This window comes from Serinus canaria, chromosome 17, assembly GCF_022539315.1.
Source record: "Serinus canaria isolate serCan28SL12 chromosome 17, serCan2020, whole genome shotgun sequence".
Classification (NCBI taxonomy): domain Eukaryota; kingdom Metazoa; phylum Chordata; class Aves; order Passeriformes; family Fringillidae; genus Serinus; species Serinus canaria.
In genome coordinates, this window is record NC_066330.1 from 5,987,081 (window position 1) to 6,009,138 (window position 22,058).

Consider the following 22,058-nt stretch of genomic DNA (forward strand, 5'->3'; position numbering starts at 1 on the left):
GAGGTAGTTTGGATTCATTCTGTGCCTCGTTTCATATTGAGAGGAATGGTGGATTTGTCTTTTCAAACCAGCTGTGGGTCTGCTGGTAGGTAAAACCAGCACTGGGAGATAAAAGGAACAATGGGAAGGATTCCACTGATTGATGAAAGGAAAAAGATGTTTGCTTTTACAAATAAACTTTAGGTTTGCTGATAAATGAAATTAGACACTGAAAGATGAAAGAAACAATGGGGAAGAAAAGCCCCTAAATTCCATAAGAATGAAAAATTAAAAGGGAGAGTTATACATTGGAGGGAAATCTCTGGTATCAGGCATTCTGGGAAGTCTGAACCTCTCAAGCACCTCAGCCTAAATTCCATAAGAATGAAAAATTAAAAGGCAGGGTTATACATTAGAGGGAGCTCTTCAGGATCAGGTGTTCTGGGAAGTCTGTACCTCTCAAGTACCTCAACCAATGGGGAAAGAGAGAAGGGAAATGTGGCTGGAAATTGGGATAAAAGGGAGGCTGTGTCCTCCAAAAATGTGAGAGATCCCAGGGGATGCCCCATGGCCTCACCCTTTATTGGAATAAAGTAAAAGGACTCCTCTGTCTCCTTTATGGACATAAACCTCTGGTGTTTGTGGATTAATTTTCCTAACAATACCAGTCCTCATCCCTCTCCCAGAGTCATGCTCCAGCTGGATATGGGCTCCCCTGCACAGCCCCTCCCTGGAATCCCCCTGCTGCCCAGGCTGGATCCCCAGGGATCTCCTGCAGGGCCCAGCTCTGCTCAGCTCCTGCACCACTGACCCGCTGTCCTTTGGCTCCTGGGTCACCAGGGCTCCCTGGAGGCCCCGTTCCTCCCGGTGATCCTCGCTTCCCTGCTTGGCCACTCTGTCCAGGCAATCCTCTTTCACCCTGAAAAGAACAGAATTCAAGTAATTCCAAAGGAGGGGAGCTGAATAGAACAGCACTCAGCTGAAAAAGCCATAGATGGGAGGCTGGCAAAGATGGGATAAGGAATGTGGCTCCATCAGGGGATGCCCCAGGTCTGCCAGGGCAGGATGTTCAGGATGCACAGGGTGAGACCAAGGTGGGCATGGCTGTGTTCCCTCCTGGGCTGCCCCCGGAGCAGGAGCCTCAGCAGAGCTGTCCCACCTGCATGGGGGTAGGGAGAGAAAGGGGAGCAAATGTCTTCTTTGCACTTCCTACATTCTCTGTCTGCCCTGCAGTTTCCCATAATCTCTTCCCCCAGCAGGCTGGCAATTGATGATTAATTCCTGGAAAATGCTGAAGGCATGCCAAGAGCAGGACTTCAATCCAGAGGCTGCAAAGCCAACAATTCCCCTTTGTTAACCCTACAACTTCAATCCAGAGAGGGCCTTCTGCCACCCAGCACCACACTTTGCTGCCCACTTCTTCCCCTTGCCAGGTGCCAGGAGCAGCACAAGCTCCAGCTGGTCAATCTGGGGCAGAGTGGGAGAGAGGAGCAAAGGCAGGGAGAGCCTAGGATGGTGGAACAGCTGGAAAAGGGGCAACAAATTCCCCTGGAGGCAGGGTGTGAGTGTGTGACCAGGACACGGAGTCTCAGTCACCTCCTGTTGTACTGCCCAAGGCAGCTGGAGGGCAGCAAGTGACAGATCAAGGGCTTTGGAGCCCTAATTTAAATCAGATCCCAGAGCCTCTCCAAACCCAGCTGGAGTCTTCCTATTTACAGAGTCTTTCTACAAACGACTGAATTGCTGTGGGTCCAGTTTAGATCCTGTGGTGAGCCTGGATCAGGGCAAGGACCAGGAAGAAACCCCAAGGTCACAAAAGCAGCTTGTCCCTGCTTCCACCCAGAGTGATGTCCAAGCCCATACTGGCTCCAGTTGTTCTAACCAGTAAATATGTTAAAAACCAAGCAGCAAAATTTCCCTGCAGCAGTTCAGGTCTTGCAGAGCAGCAGAACACCTGAATCTCCCATGGAGTTGTCCATGCACATCCTACACTGGCTGTTGCACACCCTACAGCTGGCTGTGGCAGTTCCTCTGCAACTTCTCCATGTTTTTTCTAGCCAGGTTTCTCATGATGAAACACTCAAGTGTTTGTAACGTGTCTGCAGGCTCCTGAGCTCCTTTGGTAAGGGAGGAGAGGTCTCTGGGACATTCAGCTGCTGTGTACATCAGGAAAATGGATGGATGGATGGATGGATGGATGGATGGATGGATGGATGGATGGATGGATGGATGGATGGATGGATGGATGGATGGATGGATGGATGGATGGATGGATGGATGGATGGATGGATGGATGGATGGATGGATGGATGGATGGGTGGATGGATGGGTGGATGGATGGATGGGTGGATGGATGGCTGGCTAATGGATGGCTGATGGATGGCTGGATGGATGGATGGATGGATGGATGGATGGCTGGATGGCTGGATGGCTGGCTGCTGGCTGGATGGATGGCTGGCTGGCTGGATGGCTGGCTGGCTGGCTGGATGGCTGGATGGCTGGATGGCTGGCTGGCTGGCTGGCTGGGTGGATGGATGGATGGGTGGATGGATGGATGGATAATGGATGGATGATGGATGGATGGATGGATGGATGGATGGATGGATGGATGGATGGATGGATGGATGGATGGATGATGATGAGAAGAAAGATCTGCAGAGCCTCTAGCTAAGTGAGAGATGGCAACAGGAGCTGAGACTATATTAGACCTTGGAGAGCTCAAGCTCAGAGGCATCAGGCTCACAGACTGGATCACTCACAGCAGCATCTGAGGCAGTCAGGAACTCACCTTGAATCCTGGTGGTCCCTGGGCCCCTGGGAGTCCTGGCACGCCAGGGTTCCCTCTCTTGCCTGACATCCCGGTCACGCCTTCGTCCCCATCGTCTCCCTGCTCTCCCTAGGAAAGAAACACACAGGAGGTTTATGAAACAAAACCCCTTCCCCTTCTGCACAGCTTCTGGGGGGACAGGGGAGTGGTGGGATTCTGCCCTCAGCAAGAGGGGAAAAGGTTTGCAGGGGTAGACAGAATTGTGAGTGTCTGTCACACCCCACTTTATTCACAGATCTGGATGTGCAAAGGCAGCTGCTGCCTCTGTATGCAAGTGATATGTGTAGATCTGCTCTGGGTGCATGTAAACTGGAATATCCACAGCTGGATCACATAATTTGTCCTGTGCTACCTTGCAGTTTTCCAGCTCCAAGGCCGTGTTTGCTGTCCAAGGCTGCAGTTGAAGCTTACCAGCATCCCAGGCACGCCGTCCTTCCCTGGCACTCCGTCCACTCCAGGGGCACCCTCTTGACCCTGCCTTCCCACCACTCCTCGAGGACCTGGTAGCCCAAGGATGCCCTAAAATCACAAAAGTATTAAAGAAGGAGCTCCCAGACAGCGTTTTCTGGGGCAGAAAACTGAATTTTCACCTACCGGTGAGCCCCTGCTCCCTGCACTGCCCTGTGCTCCTTGCTTTCCTTTTTGACCCTGCAAGTAAAAAAAAGAGAGACATCTAAAATTGCAGCAGTTCTAGCACAGCTCCACTTGGGACTGTGACTTCAGGGTGTGCTTTTGGATAACGATTGGAAAGGCTTTTATAAAAGGGACATTTATAAAGTCAGTTGCTCCAGTGCTGGGGAATGAACTGCTATTTGGTTTTATTACAAGTGATTCTTCGTATGTCTTGAGAGTTCTAGGGCAGGAATGAATAGCTAGAAGGCAAGGACCTGCATTTTTCCTAATACAGAGCAGATGAGGACAAAAAAAAGCAGGATGAACTCAAGGGAGGATTTGGTACACTGGCAAACATTAGAACAAGATGCTAAAAACCTGAGTCCTCCATCAATTCATCGACAGCAAACCCAGGACCCAGAGTCCTCTGAGGGGGTTCAGGGGGGCTCCTCTGAGAAGTAACTCTGTGTTTGAGAGCTAGTGGAAATTAAAAAGGGTGTCTTCTGTCCGAAATTTGCAATGCTGCTTTGTGAATAAAGGCAGAAAAGAAATACTCCTGAGGTTTATTAGCTGTAAAAAGGATTAATTTGTGCAGAATGAACGGAAAACTCAGCCTCATCACCTTCACTGGGCTCTCTCAGTGAGGTCATGTACTAAAGCACTTTTAAATTGAAGAACTCATTTTCTGTGCATTGTTTCTCCATCTGCAGAGGACCAGGCTGGCCAGCTACATAAAAGAAATATTCCTGGGGGTGCTGCCCCTGCTATTCATTAGACTCAAAGGCAGTTCCAGATTGTCCATCAGTTCTGATTGTCCATCAGAATTTATTTGTCTTATCACCTGGTACACTTCTTGCCAAGAAGACCTAAAACTGTCTTCTGGCATTACCCCCAGCAGGGTCAGATTAAAACCCCTGATATCTGCCAAGAGAGAGCAGGAATTTGCTGAGTATTGAGGTCACATACTTATGTTTTAGCAAATAAAGTCCCTGATCTGTGAGGATAATTAGCAAACTGTCCCAACAGCCAGGTGTGGAGGTAGGAGTAGGTGTTGAGTGCCCAGTGACCCCTGAAGGACCCATGTGTCCTGGGCTTTCTTGCTCAATAAGGACAAGAAGCTAGAGGGATTCTTCCAAGAAACAACTCCATGGGTAAATGGACTCCAAACCCAGAAGGTTTCAAGCCAGAAAAGTTTATGGTTCAAGTGAAAGGGACAGACTCTTGCCTGGCTCAGCCCTCCTTGGGGATGGATGAGCCAGCTGTGGCTGGAGACAGCACAAACAGGGCACAGGAAAGAGACACAACCCATGGCAGGGACTCAAGACCTGCCCAGGGGTCACCCATCATGCAGGAGCTGCAACTGATCTTGATCTTCTCCAGCTCCACAAAGCCAACAAACCACTGGGCTTGGACACCCAAATGTTTACAGCCCTCCCACAAGGATCTCCACAGCCTTTCAAGGCACAGAGTATAGGCAAAAATCCCACATGCTGGGCAAAACCATGAGAGTCCTCTTAATTAGAGATTTTAAAAAAAATCTTTAAATTGGGACACTGTAAATCCACCCTGCTGAAACCTACCACATCACCTTTGGATCCCTTTGCTCCCGGCTTGCCTGGTGATCCAGGATCCCCCTACAAATCATAAACAAGGAAAAATCTGCTTAAAATTCTCTTCTGGCAGTATCTTGCATGAAGTACAAAGAACAGCATTTTTTGTGCCCTAATAACACTGACTGTATGGAACCAATTCAGGGAAACTCAGACAGGCCCCAGGGGAAAAAAGGAGCAAGGAACTGTCTCCAGAGAGCATTAACAGGGTGTCAATTGGAGAAGAAGCAACTCTGCCCCTCGCTTGGGTGGTGCCTGTATTTGTGGAAATCATTCACCACATTCCAGATGGTGTCTGGAGAGCAGTGCTGGGAGGTGGGCAGGAAGGAGCCTGTGTGCAGGAACTGTGTGCAGGATGAGCAGTTTACACAGTGACTGCTGGTGCCACCTCCCCTCTGAGCACTGCAGCCCTTGCCTTGGTTTCACCTGGGTGTCAGGTGTCAGCAAACTGCCTAAGGAGTAAAGCATTTCACTGCTCTCTTCCCCATCACACCCATCTCAGTCTTTTCTCCTGGCCAGCCTGGCTGGGTTTTTTGGTATTTGTGACAGTGGCAATTTCTGGACTAACATCAAATAAATGGTAAGGAAGGAGTCCCAGCAGAGCTCTCCTTTTTCAGCCTGTTTTTGGACCTTTACTAAATACAATCCAAAGTTCCTGCTTCCATCTGAATCATCTGAGGGGCTACCCACCCCCAAATAAACAACATCCACTGGGGAATGCAGCAGCTCTACTCATTTCTGGGCCATATTACAGAGCACTACCATTTTAAACCCAAAATAGAATCTGTTGTTCTTCCCAACATCCTTACAAAGAGTGGGAATTGATTCAACTTTATTTCCCAATACAAACTACATTTAATGTGCTGCTGCACTCACAGTTGCAATAGTCACATATAAAGATCAGTTGCTACTGTATGTAACAAGGGAATAAAAAGTCCTTCCCTGGAGTTTGGATTTAATTTAGTCTTTCACAAAGGTCCTTCAGTAGTTTGAGAGGAAACATCTTGCAAGTGGAATAATATGGTTTCACTTCACACTGGTCCAGCAGCACATCAAATGGATCATTTCCAAGCAGATCCTTCCACTGCCATTGTCATCTCCCACCACCCATCTTCTAAGATTTCCAGTCCCTCAGGGATCATTCAGGAAGGATGGTTTTGGAAACAGGCACTGGGAGGGCTCCCTGTTTGGTCACCCATTTATTAGTCTCAAACATGGCTCAAAATGCCCATTCCATAGGCCTGGCTGATGGAAATGGCCACATTTCACAGCTCCCCACACACTCCCACTGCAGCCCTTCCCACCTCCCTGTTTTTCCTGTGCCTGGGGCATTGGGTACCTCACCATAAAGCAGCATCTCTTACCGGTGAGCCTTGCTGCCCAGGTTTTCCTCTTTCGCCATCAAGCCCTTCCTGACCCTTAAATAAAAAACAGAGAGGGAACATGCCAATGAGAAAAGAAAAAAAGAATGTAAAGTGATTTAAGGGGCAGAAGAAGACACATGTGTCTGCATTCTGCTGATACAGAAATGGGGAAGTTGTGGGGAGTGCCCAAATCCTGTGGATATGCTTTGGGAAGAGGAACTGCTCAGCACCAGCTAAGCAGCAAAGAAGGTGTTCTAATGCATCCTAAAATACACACACACTAATGGAAATGAAGAGCTGGAGACAGCTGTCCTAGAAAATAAGGCAGCAGCACTGCAACTCTGAGGAATTCAAAACTTTCTGTAAATTACTGTAATGAGTCCCTCTGACCAGGTGCTTTTGAATGGAGGTAACACTTAATTAATGGAGCCTTTGCAGATCAGCCCCAGTCAGCTGAACATGTCCTGCAAAGAGGGAATTAGGAGCACAGCAGGATATTTCATAGCCCTGGCTTTGCTTTTGAGGGAAATCTTGCAAAGATTTTGGAAGTCTCCAAATTTTAAAGTTCACAGATCTTCCCATGGAAGAATCTACAGCCACGGGCACATCAGTCTTGAAATTTGTCCATCATGCACACATCTTGTCTAGGATGTCTCCTTGATAATCACAGAGAACTGTGCCCAAATGGTCCTGCTCATTTTTTATCCTCACTCAGCAGGTGCAGGGCAGGGTGAGGTGCTGACCTTGCCTTCAGCAATGTTTTTACTGCTTTAGGTAAAGAATTGCTCCTTGTCTGAATCACAGCCATGTGCAGCAGCTGGCCAGGGACAACAGCAGGTTATGAACTGGGACTGCAGCTCTGTGGGCTGATGTGGACTGGGAGCACCTCCCCAAGGCAAACATTTTCGAATCATGCACTTGGAATAAGACTCACAGGATAACCAGTGTCTCCAGGCTCCCCTCGGTCACCTCTGTCACCAACGGGGCCCTACAAGAGCACAACAAAGACTTGAGGTGGATGTGAACAAGCTGTCATCTGCAATATCTCAGTGGCTTGTGCATGCTCTGCAAGTAAGGCAGCAACCCAACCAATCCACCCCCCAAAATCACTCCAGGATTGATTGCAGAAGGGATTTAACATCTTACTCTGTCTCCAGGCGGTCCCTGTGGGCCTTCTACCTTCCCATCATCACCTTGTTGTCCCTGTGAGTAAAATGTTAGTATTAATATAAACAGCAGATTTTAGAGCAGATGTTCTGCACAGACCCAGTCCTGTCCTTCCATATCATGGGAAGTCAAAGCCTCTGTTGAATTTACTCCCTTTTCATCCGAAGAAAGACTAAACAAATTTTTGTGTTGTTTGTTTCACTGGCTCTTCACATTGCTTTCCTGATTTCTGGTGGTTGTTTTTCCTTGGTCTAACTCTCCTCCTTAAGTAACCAGGTGCAAAGGGTTATTTTCAACAACTCCTAACACTAAGCAAGCAGGATGTAATTAAGCCAATATGGGAAATAGCTCTGTGCCTCTGAGTTTTATTGCTGACAGTTCAACCAAACTCTTTAATCAAGCATTTCCCCACCCTTGCTGAGTGCTGCCTGGGCTGTCCTGGGAGCACGGGTGGTCTGGATGGGCTCCTGGGTTGTGTGCCACCATTGTGGGCTTGTTTTACCATCAGCCAGGTGAGACAGCCTCTCACACACCCCTCTCCTTGCTGGGATGCTCTCACACACCCCTCTCCTTGCTGGGATGCTCCACAGCACGAGCTCAGAGCTCATGGTTTGGCTGGTAGATAACATCACCCGGCTTATTAATGACTGAGGTCTCTCCAAAACATCCACAGAGAGATCCCTTAAGACTTAGCAGAGACACTATCCTTTTAAATTCTGTTGTGAAAGTCACTCAGGGTCACTGTGTCCTGTTTTCTCTGGAGCCCAGCTCAGAGATGGCTGTTTCTCAGCTCCCCACGGAAGAATGCAACATTCCAGCTCCTCCAGTTATTGACTACTCCACAGCAGTCTCTGGTACTTTGGCTCCTTAGGATGAACATGTCACAGAGCTCCTTTGGTGCACTCTGGGGGTTCTGGCACAGTGGAGGTGCTGTATTGGAGGTGCTCGGGTGCTCCAAGATGCCTTGAACATCCAAACTTCAGCAGATTGCAGAGCCAAGTTTTTCACAGACTTGTGTAATTCTCAGTGGTGTCACCAGCCCTTTCTGGTGTACTTACAGCTCTCTTCGACCTTCTCTCTGGGCTACTCTCCTGTTGGAGCTGCAGCTGCTGATAGTAAGGAAATTTCTTGGTGAGCCTGCCTGCCTCTGAGAGAAACTTGGGTGGCAGAGAGGAGGGGAACCAAACCCTCACAGGCTCTGCCAACATTTCCAGTGCTACTGAACTTGCTGGAAGCCAGCAGCAAAATACCTGGCAACTGGTTTGCCTTCCAGCCACTATCTAAGGAATGTTGCCTAGAAGGGAAACAAAGCCACCATTTCTCAACTCAGGGGAAAAAATCATCCCAGTGTGTCTGCTGCTATGCAGAAGTCTTGGCACTGATTGCTTCTTCCCAAGCAGGATGTGCACACCTTTGCCACTTGGGACCTGAGATGAGCGTGATGAACTCAGAGAAAGCTCCTCATTCTGGGGACCCTTGAAGAGCATCAAGACTCAGGGATTTTCTCCCCATTGTGGCTTTGTTTCCCCTTGAGTGTGATCCCCACCTTGTTCTCTGTCTCCTGCCTGAGAAAATCCTGCAGCCTGGTCAGCTCTAGGACTGTGAAACCGAGCTCCTCCAGAGCTTCCTGGTGCCTCAGCTGCTTGAGAGAGAGATGAAAGGTCTGTGCTCATTCTTCAGAAAGTTGCAGTGAAAAAAAGTTAGAGTAAAGGGCAGCAAAGTAAACATGTTAGGATACAAATGGAAAATGCATGGAGAAGAAGGGAAGGCTTGTTGTTGTTGGCTCCTGTCCCAAAGTGAGATACACCAGTTTGTAATTTTTAAAAGGATCCCATCTGGACTGCTTTAAGCAGCTGCCAAGAGCAGGCGTCTGCTCTGAGCAAGGCCTCTTTGAGGAGCTGCAAATGTACGAAATGTGGTGGAGTGGCTGGCTGGGATGGCACAAGGGAGCAGGATTCCACAGCAGTGCCTCTCACCAAACTTTCTTCTCTGAAAAAGGGAAGACCTTCCCCACCATCACATTCTCCTCCTTCAGCACTGCTCCATCCACCATGTCACTTACAGCTCACAGTGCTCACGGTCCCATTTCCATTTTCTCTTTATTGCTCACTTTCAGGCTTCCATTTTTGTGTTCACACTCTTGTGAGAGGTTACAGATGTCTGGAGGGAAGGAATCTGTCTGCCTTTAGGCTGGGATCCAGGCAAATCTTGGGAGATGAGGGAGGGTGGATAGGAAAATTTGAAGATTTTGTGGAGCACCTGGATGTTGCAGGAAGGGGTGCTGGAGGCTCAGTACACGAATTTGTGCTCTCCTGGTTCAGCATCTTCTCCTTCTGCTCCCCAGCAAGGTGTCAGCAGACCCACTGGCCTTCCAGGAGAACATGAGTGATGAGATACAGCTGCCAGTGGTCACTAACAGGGCAGACTGCTCTTAGCAGGGTGCATTGAACACTTTGGTGGCTTCATCAGGCCTCAGCTTGGACACTTGCATGTAGAATGAATTTATCATAACACTGCTGTGCTCTTCTGACACCAGATCCACTCAGGGAGTGCTTTTCCAGTGTCCTTTTGCAGAGCAACATCTTGTTGGTGAAGGGCAAATTGCTCCACTGAGCACTTCAGATGAATAATTTGGGGATCATTTGCTACTGAAATTACAGGAGTTTTCAAGATGGCAATTTTAAATGTTTTCAAATAAAATTACAGCTGCAATTTAAGCAATAGACATACATATCTGCACGCCTGAGTGGCTGCAGGGTCAATGGCTGACCTTACTTTTGCTAGTCATGACTCACAACTCCTTGCCAGGATGCTCAAGGTTCGACAGGGGAAGTGTAAGGAACCTCTGGGGCAGGTTCTGAGCTGACAATGTGCCTGGTCATGAGCTCTGACATCATCCTGGGCTGGTTGTGCTTGCCTCACACTTGCCAGGAAGTTCAGCAAGGCAGCAATGGAGATAGGGAGCAGCAGGAACATCAGCAGCTGTTCCTCCATGGATGTGTTTCAGCAGCAGGAAATGGGAGAAAAGGCACAATGGCCATTGTTCACCCCCAAAGAAAGATTTCTGAGACATGTGAATGTCTTAGTGGAGCACAACAGCTTTCCCTGCCCCAGTGACTCCAGGCAGAGTGGGGTGTGAGCAGGGTATCCTGACACCAGGAGCCTGAAGGGATCCATTCAAAGCCCCAGCAAGGGCAAATCCTTACAAACTCATTTTATAAGCAATGAAGCTCCTGTCTGCACTACAGCTGCCCTCCCACCTGTGTGCAGAGGCAAAGCTGAATGCTCTCTTGGTGATGGGGAGCAGAAAATGAGCAGAAAGAGTTCAGCATCTCTCCTCTTCATGGAGACCTCATAACTGACCAGTCTCCATCACCAGCACTTCCCTTCCCACACCAAGGGAGAATCACAGAACGGTTTGGGTTGAAAGGGACCTTCAAACTCATCTCATTGCACTCCTTGCCATGGGCAGGGACATCTTCCACCAGACCAGGGTGCTCCAAGCCCTATCCAACCTGGCCTTGGACACTTCCAGGGACGGGGCAGCCCAGACCTGTGCCAGTGCTTTGCCACCCTCTGAGTAGAGACCTTCCTGACATTAACCAAAATCCACTTCTGTTTTTTGTAGGAAGCTGCTCCCCTCTTCTAGACAGCCCCCTTTAAGTACTGGAAGGTCACAAGGAGCTCTCCCCAGAGCCTTCTACAGAGGGATCTCAGGAGGGAGGGAGCATGGCTGCAGAAGGCATGTGAAGGACACCATCAGCCCTGGGAGAGCCAAGCAGCCCTGGAGCCGACAGGAAACCACTAAAGAGTGAGTCACTGCTCCAGCCTGAACTGGTTATGGCTCTGCTGACTCAGCAAAAGGGGGAACACTCCCGGGAAAAGCCACTGTGGAAACAGGGCTCTGAGTCAGGGCAGCTGCAGCCAGGGGGCTGTGGAAAGGTGGGGCACAGGGAACATGGAGCAAGGGCCATGGAGAGGGGAAACACCAGCAGCTGGAGATCTGCTGCTTTGTGCAGGAGTTACTGTGACCTGATCACAGAAAGCCACGAGTCTGACTCCTTCTGGCTTGGAGGTTGAGCTGAATTCCTGTGGATGCAGGCAAAGCACATCCTCAGGGTCATGCTGGCTGGCTCAGCCCCTGGCACAGGGCACGTGGTGTCTGGGAAGCACGTGCTGGTGGCACGGGGGTCCTGGCACTGGCTGGCACAGGCAAGGCTGTAGCTTTGAGGGGTTGTGTGAGTGGCTGTGTGGTCGAGGAGACACCTCTGCCTCAGCCACAGGGTGAGCAGAGTGCAGATGCATGGCACTTACAGCAACTGTCTCATTCAAGGGGAGATGAGATGGCCAAACCCCCTGAACTTACCTTTTCCCCCTTTGGCCCTGGTGGTCCAATTGGCCCTGGTGGTCCTGCATGTCCCTGTGGAGAGCAGAGAGCACGTGAGAAGGCAGGAAAGAGCTGTGGGACTGCAAGTCCTCCCTGGTTCCCTGCCAGATCTCACGAGCCCTGGGTGGTGCATGCCAGCTTTGGAGGGACACGTGGGTCACACGGGAGAGATGAACCACATGCAGGTGGTGCCAATGGAGACTTGACAGAGAACTAAACTCCAGGTCATGGCTGAAGAACAGTTTGCATCCTGGAGTGGCAGTTTTGTTGTGTTTAAGAACAGATAAAAGCTGGGAGGTGAAAATAAACCCCTTACCTGGTAACCCTTTAAGCCTGGGTCCCCTTGAGCACCCATCCTTCCTGGAGCTCCCTGGAGAGGCAAAGACAGAGGGACTGAGAGAGCAGCCCATGGTGTTGGCATGAGGGGAGGAGGCACTGGGCTGTGCAAAGCAAAGCTCTGCACACGTGGGAGTGTGGCCAGTCCTTGTCCTGGCCACCTCTGAGCCACCTGATGGCTTTTCCTTGGCTTTAACCTCTGACACATGGAGAGGGGTGTGCCAGGAGGCCTCTCCATGCCTTTGCCTGCCTGCAGCAACAGCTTCCCCACCTCACTCAGATTTGGTGTCAGAAATGGCTGCACCTGTGTGCTCTTCACCTGCCCTCCTGCCCACCTCTATATCCAAATTAGTGATGTGCTAGGAACTCCACCAGACTTCCATGGACCACAATCACCCCCTTAGCACAGTGATCAAAGGGGTTTAAATCAGATCATCAGATTAAAGTGAGCCACAAAATTTCCATATAATCCCATTTAGCATGGAATAAAGCCCTTTCCACAAGACAAAGACATGTCCACTCCAGTACTGTTGCTCAGATATTGCTTTGCTTCCTTGTGAAATAAGCCACGGAGGCTTTGCCAAAGACTATTAAGGGAGGATATGTGGTGAGGCCACAATTTTTAGTGCAGGAAAACACCATCAGCAAAACCATCACTCCATCACTCATTTGCTACTGTTCTGAAGTATCACCACTACTCCTAGTTCGTAAATAATTGCTGGTTTTGCACTAAGTTCTATCAAACAGAGTGCAAGAAGTTTCCTAACCAGCCTGCAATGCATGAGAGGCACTTTTATGTACCACTGCTGACTTGATGCATTATCTCTTTTGGCTAAAGCAAATTAAATATCTCCCCTCTCTGCCATACCATGGAAGCCTCACCTTCAGTACCCAGTTCAAACCCTTTCCCATGCTATATTTCTTCTTGCTCCAAGTGTTTTAGATAAGTAGATCAAGAGTGGGTGTAGAAACAGGGCAGAAATCCAAGGCAGAGTTCCTTATAACAACACAGCTTGACTTGGAAGCAGCTCTTGCCATGAGTGTGCAGTCTCAAAGGGGAAGATCTTAGCAAAAAATAGCTTATCAGCTCACTCAGCTGAGGAAAAATCCCCAATATTTCAGCAATTTCAGCCTGTCTGGGGAGTTGTGAAGAACTGCCTCGATGCAACGTGAGCTGGGCTCACGGGGCATCAACCCAACCACCCCCATGGACTCTTCCCCGTGCTGCTTGGGACAAGGGTTAAGATGTTTTTGGCCAATTAAACCCATCTAACAGCATTTTTCAGTGCCCTGAAGGCTCTGCTGGGCTCTCTGCTCCAGTCAGGCCCGTGCCCACCAGTGCCAGCCAGGTTTCTGTGGGTTGTGTTCAGCCGTTTGCAGAGCTCTTCTCACCATCGGTCCCAGGGTACCTCGGGATCCTTTAGGGCCTTGGTTCCCCTTTGGCCCCTGCTTCCCTGGGGATCCCATCTCTCCAAGCTGCCCCTGGTAGCCTTTGCTGCCCTGCAGAACAAAGGCACTGACATCAGTGTGGGACAAAACTTCTGCAGGAAAACATCAGAGACGAGGAAGGGCAGGGAGAACCACAGGCTGTGATGTTATCAAGGAGAGATGTTCCTACCTTCTGGCCAGGCTTGCCCTTTTCCCCCTGTTTTCCTGGTTTCCCTTCTGGTCCCTGGAAGGGAAAAAAAAAGGCTGTTGGAATGGGAAAGCAAAGGAGTTGCATCCCAACCACCCACTCCCGAGCCATTTCCCTAGCACACACAAACCTGAGAGCATCCTCACCCACACATGGGGCCAACAAGGAGGCCAGGAAGTTGTGCAGGTCAGGTCACAATCCACAGGTGCTACAGCTGGGCTATGCCTGAGTTTGGTCCTGAGCTGCTCCAACACATGGAGGAAAACTCATTGCCTAAAGGTAGAAAGATCTCTGTGCTCAGGTGGCTACTGGGCAACACAGCTGAAAGGTGACACTGTGATAATTTTGATGATGGTGGTGACTTTGAAATCACATCTTGAAGATAGGTGGGTCATGGAACACTGTGTCCCTCTTTCTCAAAGGGTGCAAAAGAAGGATCTCCAGAAGTGCACCTACCCAGCCTCTGCCACAGAATGGGCTAAAATGTGGAGAACACATTTACCCTGATTCCCACAAAAGGTTTCCTCTGGTTCACCCCTGAACCAGTAGCAAACCAGTAGATATCAATACTTTTGACAGGCACTAAATTAGGTATCAATACTTTTTATATAGTTTTAGGACCCTATCAATAGAAGCACTGATTCCACAGCACTTCTTATTTTTTACCTTGTGAAAAAAGGCAATGGTTTCATTCTCTGTGCACCTACCACACACAGCCTCCTGCTCACAGTGAAACCCCCTCCCTCTATCTGTGTTATCACTGCCACACGCAGAAACCACAATCTACTGATCAGGCTTCTAGAAATGCAGTGGGATGCAAAACTTGAGGTGGGGGCCATGGCAAGCAGAGACAGGAATGCTGAACTGCTTTCAGAACCCAGTGTGAGTGCAGAACCTGCTGCCCCTCCTCGCACCCACACCACAGACATGTGCTACCATGAGCAGCTAAATACAGCAGCCTCTCCTTAGGGACCTCAGGGAGCTCATTTTTTCCAGTGTTTGACCCTGTTGGCTGCAAGGGAGACAGAATATTTTTGAATTTGACAGAAAGAAGTGAAAAGTATAACTGCAGAAAATAACTCATGCTTTTTGGCAATTGTGACAAACTTTTCAACACCAGCATCTCCACACCAGCACCACGTCTCTCCCTCTGTTTCCCCTCCTCCCAGCTAAGAAGGTATAATTTTCACCATGGTTGGTGTTGCAGTCAAAGCTGAATAAAAGCAACTTATAGAGACATATCAGGGGGTTTTCACTCTGATCTGAAACATGGGCCTCAGAAGTGCCTGCTCTGAGCACAAAGGAGCAATTCAGACTCATTCCAACCCTAAAGGATTGTGCCAGCTCACTTCCCCGGAGGGAATAGCTCCATTTTACCTAAGTCAAACATTTCAGGAGTCCACCTTGCCAACACCATTAGGCTTCACAAAGCACAGGTCCCTGCAGAGGAGTACATGAGCCTTGTTCTCTGTCTCTTCCATACTGCTCAGGATTGTTTTTTTTTTTGTTTTTTTTTGGTTTTTTTTTTTTTGTGTGCTATTTTTTGCTGCCACTTTCCAAGAGATCACTTTTGGAGCTGCTTTCCCACAGATGCCGAGCAGCCGCAGTGGATGGTGGGTGCCAAGCCTCCAGCATCACCCACAAGATTTACACTTCTGACAGGAGTACAGAGAAATCCTCACTAATGAAAGCATCAGAAATGGCCAGACCCTTCCAGCTCCACAGCAGCTCGCCGTGGGAGCTGGTACTCAGCACCTGAAGCACAGTAATTCCCACTGCCCCTGTTCTGCAGCAGGGCCCTGGCACATTATGGCTTAAAAATTTGGAGAGGGAATAGTGGAATCAGTCATAAAGCTTTACTGTCAAAACAAGATGGGACTGAATAACGAGACAACTGGGGTTTTTAATCAGTTGCGTAGTGTTTTTCCATCAGTCTCCCTGGACTGTGTTTTGAGAGCTTGTGGAAGCACAAGCAGTAGATGCTTCCTGCAGATGGGATAAAGCCCACTTTAAGCTAGATCTGTTTCTAACCCAGTGATGGCCAAGGCCTTGGTCTTCTCCAGCAGAGAGGTTTTGCACACCCAGATGTGCTCCTGGAACTGCAGTGCTGTGGCAGCTCATGAAACAAGGATTGCCATGCAAAGGTTCTATCCCCAGGCTGAGAAAGTGTTCTATTGTCTGTGAAAAATGCAGATAGCAGTACAATGGTGAGACACACTCTTTATCATTGGGCAGAGCAGGTGGACCCTGTTCATGGGGAGGTCACAAGGACCTCACAGCTACTTCAGAAGAGTCTGAAGTACAGCCTGGTTCCCTCCACCAGGATACATCTCCCATGGAAGTTTCATGACTGAAACTTGAATTCTACCCTGCTCTCGAAAATGTCTTTGTTTTTTGAGAAGACAAGTTTAGGCTTTAAATTTTCCCTTCTGAGAAACAAAATTTCCACACTGCTCCTAAAATCTGCCAGCATTCAAGTTCCTGCTTGCACTTGCCATCATGGAGTACAGACAGAGTCACCTGGGAGAGGGTAAACAATAAAAACCAAACCAAACTTTGACAGCCCAAGTCCTGCTCACAAAATGGAGCTCAAGCCACAGTGAGAGTGTGCTGTGTACAAACAGCTTCTCAGACTTTCTCAGGGCTCCTTCAGCTTGTCTTTTCCCTAGGTGGTGGGTGTGAACAGAGATATGGGCTCCAACAAACTCCTTGTACCAGCTTCCCCTTATGACACATCAGCCTCAGGGAGCAGGGATCTTCATCTGCTCCAGAAGGTTCTCCTGGGTCCTCCAGCTGGGATGCAGCTCTCTCTCCATTACTGAAGAAAAAAAAAGCATTGGCAGCATCACCAGCTCCTGTCAGTGCCAGGGAGAGGAGCTGTCACTCACAGGAAGCCATGGAGACCTCGTTCCAAGCCTCCCTTGCTGTTCTTGACTCTCTTCCACTGGTTAAAAGCTTGGCTGGGGTAAAAAAATGGGTCAAACCACGCTGGCGACGCCACGGGCAGAGACGTGGCTCAGATTTCCAGTTCCTGAGTCACCTCCTCGAGAGGAATAGGCTCTATCAGGCAGGGATATTTCCCTGCTCTCCCAGCACGCTTTCTAGGACTTTGGCCAGCAAGCTCTGCTGGTGAGTGGGAAGCCTACCATGTGTCTGATTTTCCTGGATATGCTTTCTCCAACTGCGCAGGAATTCTGCCCAGATGAATTTAGAGGCAGTTCAGCACTTGTCTGGGGTTCCCAGATATGTGAGATCTCTACTTGTGATGATCCAGATGTGGTTGCTGTTGCAATCCCAGATGTTCCCAGGGCACATATGCAGGGGTTTGCACAGTTCCCAGAAATCACTGCACTGCCCCACACAATGCACAGGGAAGGAAAAGCCCAGCAACAACTTTGGTAGCCTGCAAAAACAGTCCCATCCTTTTTCTCTCCATTCTTCTGACTCATCTGTCCAGGGATGAAAAAAAATCAGGGCCAGAAAAGGAAGAAAACAAGAAAGGATAAAAATAAAATTCAATGAGATGTTATCTTCATCCAGGCTCTCCCCAAAGTACATTGGGAGTGTAGCACCTTCTGGTACCTCTTTTACTGCAGTGTGAAGTTCCTCAGGTTCCTAAGAATTCTTCTCTCTTTAGCAGAGATAGGAGTGAGGGCAGAAGATGTACAAAAGCCTGCACATCCAAATAATTAAATCCAAGTTCCCTTTGCTGGATTCACATCAGCTGGGTCACTGTGCCAAGGCACTGAACACTTGGTGCCACATTATGCCTTGGGTTACTGGTTTGCTGAGAAAATATATCTTCTTTCCAAGCCTCTCCTGTCAGTGGGACTATTTTTAAGTGGTGATTTCTCTTTATATGCTGCAGTCTTCACTAGAGAAGCATATCAGTACCTCCAGATGATGATGGTATTTGTGACCAGGGACAGTGGAAAGCAGCAGTTTTATTAAGTCACATGCCTTCAGCTATGCCAAAATATCCAAGGAAAGCAAAAAAAAATATAGTCTTAGGTCTAGCATGTTTAAAATTTCATTGTCATCTTCAGTAAAGACACAGATTTACAAGGATTTTTTTTAGTATAGCCTTAGATATTCCCCTAAGGGAAAGAAGAATGGCTTATTTTCCAATGCAAATTGGTTAATTTTTAAAGAAAAAGAAAAAGAGACTTCCAGCTGCTGATGGCCTTGACAGGAAAGTCAGATCTATTGCCCAGCACAACAGCAATGTTTAGTGTGAGCAAACAGATGAGCAGCTCAGCTTTAAATTCTCCAGACATCAACAGTTGAAATCTATGTTCTGACAACAGCATCCAGAAAAACAAAACAAGGAAGTTGAATGAACTGCAGAGAGATATGCCCTGAGCAGAGCCAAACAACAAACAGGGCTCAAATCCTGACCCAAACTTCCCCACACCCAGTGATGCTCTTGCTGCAGGCAGCGGGCTGGGGAAGTGGTAACAGAGATGTGACTCACCATCCTGCTCTGGCTCTTGGCATTCCAGAGGGCAGATGTCTTCCTGCCTTCCCTGCAGCAGAGCACAGCACAGGAAGGAAGCTCTCAGGGCACAGAACTGCTGGGAGAGCTTCCCAAAGTTTGCCTCAGGTTGCTTCAGGATTGCTCAGGACTGCTGTGGAGCAGGAGCATATTTTCAAACTTTTTTTTTTTTTTTGCATGTCACTGAGTGAAGGTCTGAGGTCACTCCTCCCTCCCAAAAATAAGGAAGGAAGAAACAGAACCACCAGAATACAGCTACTGAGCAAAAGAAAAAAAGTGACATGGTGACAGGGGAAAAAAAAGTGATAGTTTGAGGCACTGGATGTAAAAAGGGCAGGAAAACTAAAAGCAGCAATAAAGGTAGGAAGCATGAACCATAGGATGACCATGCCCATATTGTCCAGGCCCAGCCAGTGAGCTCATTTAAAGGGAAATGAAAAAGCCCCATATAATTTCCTACTGCTCAGCAATGTCTCCATATGAGAGAGAACCTCTACTTAATAAACTTTGATCAAGAAAAGCCTCCCCCCATGGAGGACAGTTCACAAGCACTCAGGAAATTAGTGGGATTATTTAGGCCGGGCATTTGAAGACATAAATGTTTTGGATTTATAAGAAACACATTTCATAATCACTCTGCCTAGCAGTAGTCTGGAAGGGGAGGAGACAGAGCAGCAGCTCCTGAATGAGTATGGGGAAAGAAGAAAGACTCAACTGTTCTCGAGAAGAAAGACCTGATTGTGCTGTGAGGTTCAGAGGGTTTCACTGGGAGCACTGGGAAGTAATGGGCTCTTGGCCTGCCTGTGGAAACCCGAGTGGGGAGCGCAGGTAGAGCTGGCTGTGCTCAAAGAAACAGCAAATTGGGGAAATCCTATAAAAAGGTCTTGGATGGCAAGGCTACAGCCAGAGTCGCTGCGACTTTGCTTTCAGCTGAGCTCCTCAGCTTAAAATGGGAATCCAGCCCAAAATTGTGCATCCTGAACTCTCTGCTTAAGAGCAAACTCTTATCAGCATGCAGCTGTTGCTCTGAACCTTGCTGCTTTCGGTTTTGTGGAGGAGGAGGAGGTCTATTTAACTTGATTTTTCTGAGCAGCCACAGTGTCAGGCAGCAAAGAGCAGTGCTGTGTGCTCTGAGCTGCTCTGGTTCAGTCTGATAGCCCTGAACTGCCACTAATTTGTTGTTTCTGGGATAATCCTTTTTTCCCCCCACTCTCTTTGCCTCTCCTTCCTCATCTCTTAAGAAAGCACAGGAGACAAGGTGCCTCTAAATTCTTGATGGATGAGTGGGAAGTGTAGAAAAAGTGCAAGGCCTCATCCCCAGTGAGCAGTGAACCTTTCATACACAATGAAACCAAAATGCTCCAAAAAAATTAGTGTTGGAATCTGACAATGGGAAAGAAAAGAACAGAGAGAGCACCTGGGCAGCACAGCTCTGACTGACACTCCCCCAAACACTAAGGGTTAATTTCTTCCTTTTGAAGGACACAGATGCCCTGGGGCTGTGGAAGAGGAGGGGAATGAAATCCTCTCTTGCAATAAGGAGGGGAATCTTGGAGCAATTGCCCAAAAAGTGTGTCTCCCTCGTCTGAGTCAGGAAAGAAACCCTGCCAAGTCAATGGGATTTATTTCAAATTCTGGCTCATTTTGACTCCTATTAACTCTAAACTAAGACCAGCTGGGATCAGCCTGCCTTCCCCAGCAGCAGAGCCTGCAAGGGCCAAATGGCCCCTCAGCTGCTGGAGAGCAGCCTCAGTTGCTGCAAGCAGCAGTTCCCTGGGGATTGGGAAAGCTCTGTGATTCCCTGTAGGATGCTCAGGGCTCACAGGAACCCTGCTCTGCTCCAAAGGTGTCCATGGATTTGGTGGGCTGAGTCACAGAGAGTAGAATGGCAAAAAAGAGGGGAAAAGCCCCACACAGTAATATCACCCAAACAACAAAATCCAGCATGTACCTCAGCATTCAGTGGGATGTTCAGGAAAGGCTGACCCTGGGGCCACCAGCTGATTGTCAAAGCAAGAGGAGAAGCTGATTGCAGCTGTGGGCAGGGATGCCCAGGGATGCTCACCCTGGGTTTAGGAGGGGAAGGAGAGAGACCCAGGCCTGCAGCTCCACTGAGAGGCACTGCCCTGACTCTTGGCCTCAAACTCTTCAAAGTAGAGGTTTTCAGCATACCTGACTGCATTTCTGAGCAACTGCATTCACCTTTGGTTTTTGATGCAGGACAAATACCTGCTAATGCTTATAGGTGTTGGTCTGCATGAGCATTGATATTCCAGGGCTGTAACTCAAGGACACACCAAGGCCAAGTGCAAACACCTTCAGCCCTGGAAACTGGGCTCCAGGACAGGAACTGCCCCCTGCTCTAGCAGCTACTGGAAAGGATGGGCTATAGGGCAGGGATGGCCTGTTGTGACCTCCTGGGCCCCCTCTGCCATTGACTGACCTCCTGCATCATCCTGGGCAAGCCACTTTACTGTCCTGTGCTTCTGCTCCTAACACCTTATTCAAGGCAGGATTTGGAGTAACACCACTCATTTCCCAAGATTTAGGGTGTGAGGACCTTGCTGGTACCACTGACACACTGCCCTTCCCTGCACACCCAGCCTGGTGTTCTCCATTCCTTCCTCTGCTCAGTCAGAGGGTGACCCCACACTCTCTAGCTGGGGGATTTTTAAGAAATTTCATTCAAGTAATTACTCCACAGACAGCCCATGGTCCAGGGCACAAAAACCAGCTTTTCCAGGAAACAACAGCTCAGTACATTATCAAAAAATCCCATAAAATTTCTGCATGGAGAGCAGAGATTAAAACCAGGGGTGACTCCAGGATTGTCCTTCAGCAACCTCAGTGTTTTCAGGGAGATGAATGCCATGGATGTGGTGCTGCCAGCTGTGGCTGAGCTCATGTGCATGCAGAGAATGGCTGGATTCAGCAGCAGCAGAGCAAGAGGCTTTGTTGCAGAAAACCTTTGAATGTTTTCAGTGGCAGGAAACAGAAAAGAACAAAGAGGAAAAACCACTCTGGGACAAATTCTGCTGTAAGTGATGTTTGGACAACATTGTACAAGAGCAATGTGTGGGATGAGAAGATGCTCCTGCTCTGCCCTGGCACTGCAGAGCCCAGAGAGCAGCCTGGCATTGCAGGAGCAGCTCTGTCAGCTCAGAGCAGAAGGTCCATCCTGGCCAGCAAGCCATCCTTCCACTTCAGGATTGTAGCCTGTAGATGAGAGGAGGACAGAAATGTGGTGGGAAGGATCCTCAGGACAGCATCCAAAGCTGTGTGTGGGGTTGCTGCTGCTCTGGGGAGCGACCACAGCACAGAGCCAAGAGCCACGAGTTCACTCCACTCTCTACACTGGGCTGGAGAGTGGCTAGATCTTGTGAGTTCCCTCAAAAAACCTTCTCAGCTCTCCAGCCCAGCCCAGCTCTGTCAGTCTACCTTCCTGAAGAGCAAATGAAAGGACTTTGGATCTTGTTGCACCAGAGCAAAAGGATTTACAGCCCTTCAAGCTCTTCTGGGCTGATGGTGCACATCTGCATGCCACAACAGGGCTGGCAAATGCAGCAAGATCTCCTCTGATGTAATTGTTTATGGCAATTCAGAGCACTGGAGTGTCTGGCTCAAAGCTTTCTGAGTCCTGACATG

At 48.8% G+C, this 22,058-nt stretch overlaps 1 protein-coding gene across 3 annotated transcripts in view; it reads right to left on the reverse strand.

Annotated features, from left to right (window-relative positions):
* Positions 1-22,058, reverse strand: part of COL27A1 (collagen type XXVII alpha 1 chain) — a 145,916-nt gene that overhangs the window by 10,595 nt on the left and 113,263 nt on the right. For all 3 annotated transcript variants that reach the window (XM_050981025.1, XM_050981026.1, XM_009093500.4), the window contains 12 exons: positions 13,901-13,954; positions 13,675-13,782; positions 12,263-12,316; positions 11,926-11,979; positions 7,539-7,595; positions 7,327-7,380; positions 6,393-6,446; positions 4,999-5,052; positions 3,401-3,454; positions 3,218-3,325; positions 2,768-2,875; positions 791-898 (listed from right to left, as the gene is read on the reverse strand). In XM_050981025.1, the coding sequence (XP_050836982.1) occupies positions 791-898; positions 2,768-2,875; positions 3,218-3,325; positions 3,401-3,454; positions 4,999-5,052; positions 6,393-6,446; positions 7,327-7,380; positions 7,539-7,595; positions 11,926-11,979; positions 12,263-12,316; positions 13,675-13,782; positions 13,901-13,954 (867 nt within the window). The remainder of the gene's footprint in view (positions 1-790; positions 899-2,767; positions 2,876-3,217; positions 3,326-3,400; positions 3,455-4,998; positions 5,053-6,392; positions 6,447-7,326; positions 7,381-7,538; positions 7,596-11,925; positions 11,980-12,262; positions 12,317-13,674; positions 13,783-13,900; positions 13,955-22,058) is intronic.